The sequence below is a fragment of the Chenopodium album genome, chromosome 7 (genome assembly GCF_948465745.1).
Source record: "Chenopodium album chromosome 7, dcCheAlbu1.1, whole genome shotgun sequence".
NCBI classification, from domain to species: Eukaryota; Viridiplantae; Streptophyta; class Magnoliopsida; order Caryophyllales; family Amaranthaceae; genus Chenopodium; species Chenopodium album.
Window position 1 is genome coordinate 68197491 of NC_137840.1, and position 15368 is coordinate 68212858.

Genomic DNA, 15368 nt, shown 5'->3' on the forward strand with positions numbered 1-15368 from the left:
ATATTCAATTAACCAGTAATGATTTATGAATCTTTATGGTTTAGTATGGTCTGATTTAATATAATTAATATATAACCATATATTTAGGGTTCGTTTGACATCGTTGTGGTTCCTGTTTTTTAGTTTTTAAAAGTATATTATATATGTCACATAATGAATAAAAAATTATTTAGTCTTATTAAAATAATTTTGAAAACTGATAACAAAAAAGTAAAAATACATTTTTCTTATTTATTATTTTTGGTTTTTAGTTTTCATAAAACTGACCACAAAAAATGTTATTTTAGTGTGTATAATGTGTATTTGTAAATAGGTAAGGAAATATTTGTATTTTAGATACATGACTAAAAACATTTAGTGGAAAAATAACGAATATTAAGATTATGATATGATTTACGATTAAAATAATTCGGATAAGAATAAGTTGATACTCCATTATATCCTTTTTTTGTGATAAATAAGCTTAAAATAACAACTTTTTATGTTTAGCCCAATGAAAAATTAATAACGAGTGACTTCACATTAAGAAGCCTAATTTGACAAGTTGTATTAAACTTGCTTTTTCCTAGTTGTCTATTTTAGACGATTTCATACTTGTGTTTCTACCCCATAATGACCAAATCAACCTAATTTCTACGGCCTACACATGCACAAGTCACAATAACACATCGCCAAATAGTTGTTCTAACCTTATTTCCTTACTATTCCACGTGTCTCTCTTAACTTCACTCTTTCCTTATAGTACTATTTCTTCCTGTCGTTTGCATGAAGCTCGCAAGTCGCAAGTCACAACATTCACAAGAACGATGTTTCAATAACTCATAAATATAAGATCTTGCATTGCCAATTATTTGAGGTGAAAATAAGTTGAATATATATTATTTGCGAATTAAACTTATTATTGAGTAGTAAATGAGCTCGAACCTGAATACATGGATATTCATTTATTAGTATTACGTATGTATCTATGAACAATTCATTTATTAATATATAATATATATTCATGAATAACTGTCTTTGTGTTCATTCACTAACATTATTATTCATAATAACTTGCCTAGAACTTGTATTAAATGTTTGAATTTGTCAACAAATTGCTAGGCTAGAAAATGTTAAATTAATTTTATTATCTGAAGTATATTCCGGAGAACAATTAATAATGTAATTACGCAAAGCTAGACAATAGAAAGCTTGTTCATTTAATATTCAAATTACAAACCAAGTTCAAACATGACAAAATCTAATTAAGTGGATGAGTTTGAACAATATTTTGAGCTCAAATGAATTGTTCAAATTCAACTAATAAATAAATAATTTTGCATATAAATAAGATATAATGTTCAAATCAGCATGAATCACTATTACCTCTAATAATGTGTTTTAAGATTAATTAGTATAGATAATCGTATATTTAAAGGTATATTACTTTGTAAGCTGAAATAAAGGGATCATGATGTGGCTAACTTAGCAATCTAGCGAATAGTGTACCTATCAGAATATGTATGCTTACGGATAACAAATTCTTTTAATGCATATCTTGAAAATACTTAATTAAGCAAAACGGTCATCATAACATATTTATATACTTTCTTTGCGTCATTTCTAATGTAAACAGAATTCATGACTATTGTGTCAATCATTATCTCTTAATATATACAAAGTATACTATATACATTATTGTAATTATGATATAATATGACGTCAATTTCAATGGAATTGTAGTATAATAAAAGAAAATGTTTATTATGTATATATCGATTATACTATTATAGAAAACTAGCAAATCATTAACTTTTTAAATGACACTAGAGATATTAATTAATAGAGTGTATAAGAAAAAACATTAGGTAAGAGAATGGATAATGTGATCAAGTGAATGTACGTACATATGATAATTTGAATAGTGGTATGTTGTGTTTGGAAGTTGAAACTTCATGGATCTATAGACATTATTATCAATTATACAAGGTTTACATTAATTGGATCTTGCCCTTGTGTCCTTGAATTGTCCAAATTTTGGTTCTTCAAGGCAAGTCCTCTCCTCAATATGTGATAGAGGCGAATTTATCTTTACCTTATTACATAAAGATGAGGCAAATCCTTTCCTCAATCAATCTATGATAGAGCGAGGCAGATGTATTTTTACGTTAAAGAAAAGGTAATACGGCCGACTACAGAGTATTTAATTTGCAAATGAGCTACATTACAATGAAGAATATTGAGTTGCATTTCCAAATTTCCAAACTCATTAACCACACAATTAAATAATTGACAATAATAAAATAAACACAAATTATCCACAAAATTTCATTTCATCACTATCTTTTGTAAAACTTGTATCACATAATAAATGTACATATTCATCAAATCATGATAAATTTCTTCAATTCTTTTGTAATTTGGATTGCTGTATGTATTTTTTTTCTCCCCTCCATTTACCCTTTTTCTTTTATACACAAAAAAGTAAAAAAAATTAAATTAAAATTAAAATCACTAATCATGTCCAAATAACACGATCAATAAATCTAATCTAACTTAAATCAATCATCAATCAATTAATAAACAACCATGCTGCTAGAACTTTGAAGTTGATGCGACTGAAAAATCTTACGATCATTAACTTGTGCAACATTAACACGCTTTTCTTCATTTCTTCCTAACCGAAGCAAATTAGCCCATAATCTCCTTACATTATTCTTCTTCATATTCTTCTTTTTATCATCATATTTTTCAACATGAGCCATAGATTTACTCTTACTAAAAACCGAATCACCTTTACTGTTAATATTATACCCATCCTTGCCTACAACAACATTAGTTCGTACATCGGACACGATCCTCCGATGACGAGCACCACTTACAACGTGGTGTACGGGGGAGGCACCAGTAGAAGAAGCATTAGAAGAATCATAGCTAGATGAAAGAGAGGAGGATGATGAGGATTGATAGTAAACACGAGCTCGAGCTCGAATGATAGCGGACCGAGAGGCGGTACCGGAGTTAGAGACCTTGGATAGCTTGTCGGAGAGACAAAGGGAGCACACGCCAGGGGATTGGCGGTGTTTAGGGTGCTTCTTGCATTGATGTCTTCCCATCATAGTTGTGTGTAATTGTTTTGGTTTTATTATTTATAGTAATTGTTTTCTCTTCAAGTTGATCAAGTTAGAGGATTTGGAGGGTGAAGGTTATGTGTATATATATATAGAGAGAGGGAGGTGTATTGTGTTGGTGTAGGTGGGAGTTTGTTTCTAAGAGAGTTCAAGTGAGGTTCTAAGTAGTTTCATAAAATAAAGAAGGAAATCAAGGAATTGAAGGAAGGACATATTTTAATTAAAATGACACTTTTTACTTGGTTGGTTGGTTAAGTTCCTTCTTTCCTAGTTGTAGACTTGTGGATAGTGATTAGTGAGTGTGTTAGAAAGGTGGGGTAAGTGGGTCAGTACATAATTATACTTTTCCAATAATCAAAAGTCTGATTAAAATACATTAGTAATTACATTGGTTTTTCCTCTTATATGAAATATTATTTAATTGGTTTTTAGTAATTACATTGGCTTTTCCTTTTATATGAAATATTATTTAACTGGTTTTGTACTATTCACATACTTTGATTACTTAATTTGATTCACAATATAATATAAGGAAGATTGCATTGATGTCATCAATGTTTTTTTTATTTTTGGATTCGCCTCAATATATCTATTTATTTATTCATTTACTTTTAATTATTTTTACTTATTAAAAAAGTATCAGTTGTAGATATAATAATAATGAGTAGAATTATGTATTTAAAGTGAAAAATAAAAACATTGCAAGTATTAAAATAAGAAAGTACTCCGTATAAATGTATAATATAATGTATTAAAAGAAAAGTTAAAAATATATCTACTCCATGGGTTTAAATTCAATCTTAAATTTCAAAATTATTTAAATTTATTCTTCATATATTTATTTTTAATAATATAAAACAATATAGCTACAAACTAATACGAAGTATATATTTTACCCATCGTACTCACCAAAATCTTTAATTATTATTATTATTATTAATTTAGCATAAATTTTACTTGGAATTTTTTTAAAAAAACTTTTAGATGCATATTTTTAATCTTAGTTAATTTAATTTTACTTTAGGTTTGTACTACATATATTAAACATTTGGAAACTCTATATTTATTTAAAATTACATTAGGTAGTAGTCTAAAATTACATACCTAGATTGAAGGATATTAATTAAGGAAATGGAAAGTATATGAAAAATACATAAATATAAGAATATTATCTAAATACCATTAGATAATCCTTAACAAAGCCTAAAAAATGTGCAAAAATAAGTGAGAGTAAAAACCCTGAAAATTTCCTAAAGTAGTTAATGTATGTGTGTGAAATTGCGAAAGGGTCGCCTGTTTTGACTTAAGGTGGGGTAAGGTGGACAGATGTCGCAAATCGTATGGAGGTGGAAAGGAGTATGGTTTGACAGATTAATCGTGTGGAAAGCGTTGCGGCTTGACTAATCAATGAGGACTACATTAGGAGCACGAGACGGGCAAAGATGATACGTGTCCGTGCATGTGGATGTACATTTACTAAGTCAACTACGAGTACATTTTATAAATACATAATACAGCCGTAGATTATAGTGTGTGTAATTATGCACGTACATCAAACTTACAACTTGTCACGTCTCTAATTACTGTTGCCCCATGAAAATTTATTACATCTGCTTTTGGTCGGTAAGGAGAAGGTCCTATTATTAGGTTGAAATTTTGCGTGAAATAACTTTGCACAATTCGCCTTCTAATATGATGGTGTAAAATTGTAAAGGTGAAACTCCTCGATAGGTCAAATGTTCCTTGTTGAATATGAATATTTCATTGCTAGACTTGGCTAAGATAGAAAAACGTATTTGTTTTGATATTTTAGTTTATAAATAAGAGTTGAGTTAGGTCTTTTGTATGGAGTTGAGTATGTTTTTAACAGACTAAAAAACTATCATTAAAAATGTTATATTTTTAGAGACAAAAATTGAGTCCGTCTTATTAATGGGTTGTCATAAAAGATTAGATTTCCGTAATGACATTATTCCTTCCTAGCTTCCATACAATCAACTTGGCCAAATCACTTTTCATGTCCATTCCTCCAGGGCAGGATAGGATATGAAGTTGTATTACATGTTAAAGACATATCTCATAGTGACATTTATATTTCCTTGGTTACCAAATCAAGTATCAAGGATATACATTAAAATAGAAGATTTAACTAATAGAAAAGTGCTTAATTATAAGAGTAAGGTGTACCATGCTACAGAGAATATTGCTTTTGATTCATTCATACAATACAATTTATGATATGATTTGAGAAATTTGAACATGTATAGTCTACAATGTAGACAAAAAAGGACTTCAAAATTGTATTTGCAGGCATAAATGCAGGGATTAATAACCATTTTTAATTAAATCATATTCTTTGAAAAATATATTTTGTTCTCTAAAATAAAATTATCAACAACTTGTATGACAAAGCCAACTCAAAAGCAAGCTTTAATTCACACACACCATCCTCAAATCTGCCATCTATTCAGACAATGTCCCGACAGGAGAACCACTTTCTTAGAAGCTGCTAACTACTAGCAATTTACTTCATAAACATATATTTTAATAATGTATTAGCATAAAATTACAAAAAAAAATGACTACTCTTAAGTATTAAAATACAACCAAATATGTATGTATTTTCGTTACAGTACATCAGTATCTTAATTATAATAATGATTTATATTACAATAATTGAGAATAGTTGATGAGATTTTGAGTATCTTTGAAACATGCCAAAGCTTAGCTGTGGGAGTGCAGCTAGCTAAGCTTGAAGGCATAGGGATTAGGGATTAGGGGGATTGTACTTTCCCGTAGGCCGTAGCTTATGGTGTACCATCATCAACAACTGTCCCACCACCCTCTAACAGTTTCATAGATATTATAGGAATCATTTTATTCAATTGTTTGCATCTTAAAAGAATATTGTTTTGATGATCAATAATAGTTTATTGAGTTAGGTGTATAGGTGGCAATCATGATGTTCGGATTGAATCTAGTTTGAGTTAGGGGTCTTTGCAATTGATTAAGGGCCTGTTCTCATACGTTTATTTTCATTTCAGTTCAGTTTAGCTCCTAATTTCCTTCTCTTATAAAATATTCATTTCAGTTCATTTCAGCTGAGTGCAGTCTATGAGAACAGGCCATAAGTCAATCAATTCAGTTAAGTTCAGTTAAAAGCAGTATTCATGATTTTATGTTTACCTCTGTCAATACTAGTTTATGTTAAGTTTCGAGACCATTTAGTTTGGATCGAGTCAATTTTAATTCATGTTAATACATTAGTCTAGTCTAGTTTTTAATATAGTTATGATGTAGGCTGGATATAGTGAATTATGAGTACTGAATTTCATTACTAGTCAGTTATGCCAAAGTTTAGTTTGGTCTAGGAGGGGTGCATAAGATGAAGTTCACTCAAATTTATGTATCTATTCAAAAAATTATGCACCAGTTTCATCTGCTGTATATCTCTGTAAATGAGGGTGCAAATTGTGAGGAAAAACAAATGACAGCACTTATTATCTTAGTAGATCTGTTACAGACCTTACAAATTTACAATATTATACAAGCGTCTACTCTGAATCATGGATCTCAGTCTCAGCTAGATTGCCGAGCAAGTGTTTAGTTATACATTTTCTCTGTGAGAATATCTTCTGTTATTTACAAAGATTAGTCCTCGGTTGAAGGCTTAAAGCTGATATCCCCCCTCCTCTCTCTCTCTATATATATCTTCTTTTCATTCGTAAGGATGACTTAGGTCGGGTCCTCAGAGTAACCCGACCCAACTCATCCTTACAGGTGAAAAAAAGAAATATGAGTGCTCTTTACTAAAATCTAACAAATAGCTGAAATAAGGGGATAGGCAACAAGCCCCCCACCCCCTTCTTTATTAAAGACTTGATTATGGACTTTGAGTCATACCTATGTCATCATCCACACCTCAAATATACCACTTGATAATATTGCTTTTACACCATCTGAAAAACAAGCTTTTGAATCATACTTCAGTACCAAAAAAAAAAAAAAAATGTAGTAAAAAAAAAACCAATGAGCACCATTCTTCCAAGTCTCATTAAGATAATCCACAGCCAACAGAGTTTAAACATTCGAATTGCCGTCAGTTTAAAACAGCAGTAGAATCATATCACAGCAATTCATTTAATTTGAATGTTAAAATGATCCAAGAACAACAGTTTGCCTTGTGCAAGTACAGTCTAGAGAAATTTTAAGAACGCCATATGCTTATAGTAAAGAATTTCCACATAAATCTAACTATTAGTTTTGTGTGGCAATAATATGTCATATGTGTTGTAAATTTCCTAAGTATGGCACCTAGTAAAAAATTGGCACATAAATCCAATAAGATTACAAGCTGCAGTTGCATCACCTGTCGTCCTGTCGAGCACATGATTAATTATAAAGAACCTGCTTGGAAAGTGACAACGATATTAGATTATGTATAGTGTATTATTGCATTTATGATGCTCACCTAGATTAGCTGTACCTAATCCTAGTTAATTGTGTATACTCTTGTATTTATACCCTTTGGCAACAATGAGAACGAGGGGGGGATTATTTCTTATATGGTATCAGCTAGGTTTAACCTTTCCTCTCCTTTGTCTTCTTCTAGCCGCCTCTTCTCTTCTTGTCTTTTCTAAGCCGCCAATCATGGGTGAACCTCCAAAAAATCCTCCTTTTCACCCTGCCTTTGCTGTACCACCAATCAAAAGCCTCATCCCTGTCACTTTGGAAATGAAAAGCTCTCAATATACCACTTGGGCAGAGCTTTTTCGTGTTCAGGCCAGAGCATACCAAGTCATCGAGCACATCCTCCCTCCTGCTGCAGATTCTGCTTCTTCCTCCACCTCTCAAACCACCGACCCTGACTTATGGGCTCGTCTCGATGCAATCGTACTTCAATGGATATACGCAACAATCTCCAACGACCTCCTTAACACCATCATTGAACCTGATTCCACCGCCGCTGCCGCGTGGGGGAGATTGAAAGACATCTTTCAAGATAATAGAACAAATCGTGCGGTGCAACTCGAATCCGAATTTTCTCAGGTGGATTTAAACAATTTTGCAAATGTTTCTGATTATTGTCAGCATATCAAAATGCTTTCTGATCAATTAGCCAATGTTGGGGCTAAAGTCTCCGATCACCGTCTTGTTATCACCCTTGTTCGAGGTCTATCCAAGGCTTATGACAATGTTGCTGCTATCCTTCAACAATCCGACCCTCCTGTTCCTTTCCACAAAGCTCGCTCCATGCTCCTTCTCGAAGAATCTCGTCAAGCAAATCAAGCCTCAAACGAAGCTAATGCTGCTGCCTCTGCTCTAATGGCTACGGGAAATCCTAATTCCCTAGCCAATGATCACCCCTCCCCTGTTTCTCATGGTCAGCGCAACCACCAGAAGACCACCAGCCGTGGCGGCGGCCGTGGTGGTCACGGCAGAGGCCGCGGTGGTGGTGGCCGCAACAACAACCGCCGAGGTGGTCAGGGTGGTCGTGGGCAGAACCAACACCAACAGCACTGGCAGTGGGGGGCACAACCGTGGCAATACCCTCCTTGGGGTACTTGGCCCACACCATCATGGGCTGCTCCCCCATGTCCTTACCCCTCCACTCCATGGACCAGACCTCCAGCTGGGCCCAAACCGCAGCAAAGCGGTATTCTCGGCCCTAGACCTCAGCATCAAGCCTACAGCACTCAAGCTCCTTCAACAGTTGGTTATGCTCCAACCGACATCGAGGCCGCCATGCACACTCTCTCCCTCACTCCTCCGGATGAAAATTGGTACATGGACACCGGGGCTACCTCACATATGACATCTCAGCAAGGTACTCTCTCGTCCTATTTTAATTTGAGCACTCCTCATAATATTATTGTTGGTAATGGCAATGGAATTCCAATTCGTGGTTATGGTCAAAAATCCTTCCCTCCCTTCACCTTAAAAAATGTTCTCCATGCCCCCAACCTTGTCAAAAATCTGATTTCTGTCCGAAAGTTTACTAATGACAATTCCGTTTCCATCGAATTTGATCCGTGTGGTTTTTCTGTGAAGGACCTTCGGACGGGGACCATTCTTATGAGATGTGAGAGCTCCGGAGAGCTTTACCCTTTCACCAACACTGTGCATCACGCCTCTACTCCATCCTCTTTTGCTGCTTTTTCCTCTAACTTGTGGCATGACAGATTGGGCCACCCCGGGGCAAATATTTTAAAGACTCTCAAGCAACAGGATTTCATTAGTTGTAATAGAATTTTGGACAATAGTGTGTGTTCTTCCTGTGTGTTTGGCAAGCATGTAAAACTTCCTTTTTATCCTTCTACTACTTGCACTAGTATGCCGTTTGATATTTTACACAGTGATATTTGGACTTCTCCAAAGCTAAGTAGTGTTGGTCATCATTATTATGTTTTATTTGTGGATGATTTTACTAATTTTTTGTGGACCTTTCCTATCTCAAAAAAATCCCAAGTCTACTCTATTTTTCTCCAATTGCATGCTCTAGCCAAAACTCAATTTGAACGTGATGTTAAGTGTTTTCAATGTGATAATGGTGGTGAGTACGATAATGACCCTTTCCGAAATTTTTGTGCTTCTAATGGGATGGTTTTCCGTTTCTCTTGTCCTCACACTTCCCCCCAAAACGGAAAAGCCGAGAGAAAAATACGCACCATCAACAATATCATGCGCACCCTTCTTGCCCACTCTTCCATGCCACCCTCGTTTTGGCACCATGCTCTTCAAATGGCGACTTATCTCCACAATATCTTACCCACCAAACTCCTCTCTTATGACTCACCTACAAAGATTCTATATCATCGTGATCCTTCTTTTTCACACTTACGGGTTTTTGGGTGCCTTTGCTATCCTCTCCTTCCCTCCACCTCCATAAATAAGCTTCAATCTCGCTCTACTCCATGTGTTTTTCTTGGGTATCCCTCTAACCATCGAGGTTACAAATGCTACGACATTTCCACTCGAAAAATTATCATTTCCCGACATGTGGTTTTTGATGAGACTCAATTTCCTTTTGCAAAAACTCACTCACCAAAACCCACTGACTACGACTTCCTATATGATGGGTTTTCCCCCACTCTCACTCATCAACTCTACTCTCCTGCAAACCCAACTCCTGCAGCCCAAGTACACATACCACACCAACAGGCCCAGCCCATTCATTCGCCTACCTCCCCTCCGCCACAATCAGTTATGGGCTCTCCTCAGCCCACTCTCACTTTCGGCTCTCCTCACCGCTCACCACCCAGCCCAGCAACATGTTCTCCCCCTAGAAATCCCACGGCCCACCCCACCCCCACTCTTTTTGGGTCCATTCCCGCATCTCCTACTGCCGGCCCACCTCTGAATCCGGCCCCAAGGCCCACCAGGCCTCCTCCCCCACCCTTAACAATCCAAACTCGAAGCTCACATGGGATTTTCAAACCCAAAAATATTTTCAGTTTGACCTCTACCTCCACCCCTTCACCCTTGCCTCGTAATCCCATTTCCGCTCTTTCGGACCCGAATTGGAAAAGTGCCATGATGGATGAGTTCAATGCTCTTATTAAAACTAGGACGTGGGAGTTGGTCCCCCGCCCTCCTAATGTCAATGTGATACCTTGTATGTGGCTTTTTAAACATAAAAAGAATGCTAACGGTGATTTTGAGCGGCACAAAGCCCGTCTTGTTGTTAATGGCAGGAATCAACAGGTTGGCATTGATTGTGATGAAACTTTTAGCCCGGTCGTGAAACCGGCTACCATTCGGACCGTCCTCAGCATTGCTCTTTCCAAGTCTTGGCCCATTCACCAAATGGACGTCAAAAATGCTTTCCTTAATGGTGACATAGCCGAAACTGTTTATATGCACCAACCTCCGGGTTTGCGGGATAAGGACAACCCGGGTCATGTATGCCTTCTCAAAAAGGCCCTCTACGGTCTCAAGCAAGCACCTAGGGCTTGGTATCATCGGTTTGCTTCTTTTGTGGCCACAATTGGTTTTTCTCATAGCACCTCCGACAACTCTCTTTTCATATATTCTCATGGGAAAGATTTGGCATACATCCTTCTCTATGTCGACGACATTGTTCTCACCACTTCTTCTAATGATCTTCGGGTTTCTATTATGTCCAAATTGAGCTCCGAATTTGCCATGACCGATCTCGGCCCACTAAGCTCCTTTCTCGGCATTTCAGTTACAAGGCATCGTGATGGCTTATTTTTATCTCAACACTCATATGCTGCCGACATAATTGCTCGTGCAAACATGTCTTCATGTAAACCATCCGCGACACCCGTCGACTCCAAAGCAAAATTAAGCTCGAATTCTGGCCCACCAGTCGAAGATGCAACACTGTACAGAAGTCTAGCAGGGGCACTCCAATATTTGACCTTCACTAGGCCCGACATCTCCTACGCCGTTCAGCAGATTTGCCTATATATGCATGACCCTCGCAAAGAGCACATGGCTGCTCTTCGTCGCATATTGCGGTACCTTCAGGGGACTTTGAGACTCGGCCTTCATCTTTATTCATCTCCCACAAATGGTCTCACATCTTACTCCGATGCCGACTGGGGTGGCTGCCCCGACACCCGCCGCTCGACGTCCGGCTACTGCGTCTTCCTTGGTGACAATTTGATATCGTGGTCCGCCAAACGCCAACCAACAGTCTCTAAATCCAGCGCTGAAGCAGAGTATCGTGGCGTGGCTAACGTCGTTGCCGAGTCTTGTTGGTTGCGAAATTTACTCCTGGAACTTCATTGTCCTATCAAGAAAGCTACCGTGGTGTATTGCGATAACGTTAGTGCCGTGTACCTCTCCGGCAACCCTGTTCAACACCAACGGACTAAGCACATCGAAATGGACATACACTTTGTCCGGGAAAAGGTCGCTCTTGGCCAAGTCCGTGTTCTCCACGTCCCTTCTCGCTATCAAATTGCCGATATCTTCACAAAGGGGCTGCCTCAACTTCTTTTTGATGATTTTCGCAATAGTCTAAGCGTACATGAACCTCCCGCTTCGACTACGGGGGTGTATTAGATTATGTATAGTGTATTATTGCATTTATGATGCTCACCTAGATTAGCTGTACCTAATCCTAGTTAATTGTGTATACTCTTGTATTTATACCCTTTGGCAACAATGAGAACGAGGGGGGGATTATTTCTTATAAACGATCATCCACAGCATGAAAAAATATTGGTTCAGCAACCTCCATGGCATTGCAGACCCACTCAGGTACATCTCAGTTTGGAAGCTACAGCAAAAGCATAGAAATATCAATTTTTCCAAACTCCAAACAAAAAGAAATAAATATAGTTCAGTTATCGCGCACAAACCTGCAGAAAATCCAAAAATGATGAGATTGCAGTATGATGCATTCATCAAGCACAACAAACTCATCAGGGGAGTAAACAGGCTAGCAGCAGCAACAACAACAACAAAGCCTTAGTCCCAAAATGATTTAGGGACGGCTAACATGAATCGTCTTAAGGAACCATCCGAAAAAGAAAAAGAGCATAGCAAAAAGTAAACAGGCTAGCAAAAAAAAAAAGTAGTGTTACATACTCAGGGATGTGCCGTTCAACAAAACTGTATGACTAATATGAGCAGTAACTGTACATTATATTACATTAGTCTAGAAAAACCCCCAAGACATATACCTTCATCATGTAAGTTTTGAGCCTATTGTGTCTTTTGTAACACGACAATGAATAAAGCTCTTGTATATGTCTTGACAACCTACAGTAAAAGGACATCCCCAGGTTTAGTAACTACAAATGATTTTTTATATAATTACTCCCTGGGTCTTTTGATGAATTATAATTTCCCATATTACTCTTGTATACTCTTATTGAGAACTAAACTGGTATGGTAAAGATGTCATATTTAAAAATGTAGGATTGTTAAGGTGCTAGGAATGACCTCAAATCCCTAGAATTTACCTCTAATCAAATGTGACCTACAATTCAAGGACAGAGTAGCTAGGAAGTGGTTATTTAAAAACATTGCCATACGAGCACAGGAAGGATCAATAGGGTGAGACCGCGAGTATCATCAACCTCGGTCTTAGTGCTGTAGTTTTTATACACCCTGCTAGGGAAATTTCGGTTGGAAATAGTAGAGAGAAGATCGAATAAGGCATATTCTTTAACGTATCAAAGAATAGAAATTTTGTGTCAGTACGCAGCCACAGGCACTGAGGCACATACGATATACCTGCCCATTAGAATTTCACAAAAATAAGTATGCAGAAGCTTTTGGCAAACCTGTAGTATAAGGGCTGTACCAAAACAAGCAGTGCAGGTGGAGTAAACACAATCATACATATCAACACCCAAAGCACTACAAATAATGATGTCCAATGGGTAATTATTACCCTGAAAAGCAGTAAAAGACTTCTTAATACCATCACATATCGTAATTTATCTTCAGGCAATGAAACAGTGCATTGTGCATTCACAACGCACCAAAATGAATTCTGCTCACCATCACTCTGCTTATGGTTAATTAGCTTCACTAATCACTACCTGCTAACAATGACTTTCAAGTATCTTTTAGTTGCTTATACACAACTCCCTCACCTGTACATATGCTGCTAGAAAGACAGAGAAGCTCTTGCTACTCTGCAGGGTCACATCAAAGTATCAAACTTCCATACATTCTTTCAAATTCTCAGATCCAAGTATCCAACAATGACCCAAGTCACCCAACCATACCATTAACTGATTTTCTGAAGAAAAGAAATAAGTGTTACCCCAACTTCACTATATAATTTCCAGATTTGTCGTATCACCATACAAACATATCAACTAGTTGTGCAATGCTAGCAGAATACCCAAGACTTCATTGGACTCAAATGACTGAAAATTTCCGCGTACCACTCTTTCATCCCACCCACTTCCATCCGGCTCCTCAAAATTACACAGTTAACATATGGAAGTAATGGAACCATCCGTGGCCAGATTTATGTTTTGATAGTATAGCATACTATTCTTGCTTATTCTTAAAATTAAACATGTAGCATGAAGCATCCTTTGGGACTTCTTAAACGAAATGTATTGCCTAATGCATTTGATATTGCACACTACAAATTCCACGTTCTATCTAGTCAACAACATCATTTGGGCAAAAAATAGTGAAGGTGTTTTTTCATAAGTCACCAACTCACCATAATTGGTCAGTTTTTTTTTTTTGGTTGAAAATGGTAATTAAACCATTATCGTTTCCAAGTGTTTGGTTAACAATTACCACTTCAAAGGGTAATGGTTTCCTTCTATTTGTTACGGAGTACATCTCTAAAACCTAAGATAGCAATTTCCCATACCCTCACCAAACAAAACAAAAGAGAGCTAAGTTTAAGTGATTTCTTTCCCCCTTCTTATAATAAGAGTCTTATTGGCATTCCTTTCCATTTCGTTTCCAATGTTACCAAAGATCTATTTTTTCTCTTTCGTAGTTTCTTCCTAGAAAGCTACATCTTTATTGCATCATTGATCATTGAGGGATGACAATGATAATTCGTTAACAGTGCAGGTGACAATGCTTGTACTTAAGACACAATAACTACAGTATAATCTGCTCATTGCTGCAATCAATCAATCAATCAAAACCTTAATCCCATAAGTGGAGTTAGCTATACGAACCAAAAGTGATTATTCTGTGTACAATCTGCTTATTGCTGGAAAATATGGAAAAAAAAAAAAAAAAATAGACATGTAAAACAAATAAACTCACCAATAACCCATATTTAATTATTTATCTGGGTAAATAACAATCTTTTCTCCATGTCCTTTCTTCGATTGCTGCAAAATATGTATGAAAATAACAAAAATATAAAATTTCCAGTAGAAGATTCAATTTTATATTAAAATGACCAAAATTGCGATAGATGAAATTCAAGTAAATACTTCCCTAGGGCTTGTTCCGATTGACTGAACTCAACTGAAATGAACTGAACTGAACTGAGCTGAACTGAACTGAACTGAACTGAACTGAATTGAACTTATTAATTAGTGCTACGGATTAGTGATCTTTGATTATTTATTGATTATTTATTACTATACATATGTGTATATACAAATGTACATATTAAAATATTTACGAAAAATATACTATATAATTATAATTATAAAATGTATGGAAAATATATTATAAAATGTATGGAAAATATATTAAAAACTTGAAACCTCTAAACATTTTAAACACATATACTATTTATTATTATTATTATTATTATTATTTATTGATGATTATTATTATTTA

The 15368-nt window shown here is 36.0% G+C and overlaps 2 protein-coding genes across 2 annotated transcripts; one reads left to right on the forward strand and one right to left on the reverse strand.

The window, feature by feature from the left end:
• Positions 1–2283: 2283 nt before the first annotated feature.
• On the reverse strand, positions 2284–3184 carry LOC145638191 (uncharacterized). Its single transcript, XM_081689150.1, has one exon. It carries the CDS (start codon positions 3096–3098, stop codon positions 2556–2558), a length of 543 nt encoding a protein of 180 aa, XP_081545276.1. The 5' UTR covers positions 3099–3184; the 3' UTR covers positions 2284–2555.
• A 4486-nt stretch (positions 3185–7670) lies between these two features.
• On the forward strand, positions 7671–9479 carry LOC145638192 (uncharacterized). Its single transcript, XM_081689151.1, has 2 exons — positions 7671–8937; positions 9162–9479. The coding sequence occupies exons 1-2, from the start codon at positions 7761–7763 to the stop codon at positions 9194–9196; spliced, it is 1212 nt and encodes a 403-aa protein (XP_081545277.1). The 5' UTR covers positions 7671–7760; the 3' UTR covers positions 9197–9479.
• Positions 9480–15368: the final 5889 nt, after the last annotated feature.

What these genes read in the sequence shown, in the direction of transcription:
- LOC145638191 (XM_081689150.1), bottom strand. Translation starts at nt 3,098, where the DNA reads ATGATGGGAAGACATCAATGCAAGAAGCACCCTAAACACCGCCAATCC.
- LOC145638192 (XM_081689151.1), top strand. Translation starts at nt 7,761, where the DNA reads ATGGGTGAACCTCCAAAAAATCCTCCTTTTCACCCTGCCTTTGCTGTA. An exon ending in ACATATGACATCTCAGCAAG is followed by an intron (nt 8,938 to 9,161) that starts GTACTCTCTCGT and finishes TTTTCTGTGAAG; the next exon opens with GACCTTCGGACGGGGACCAT.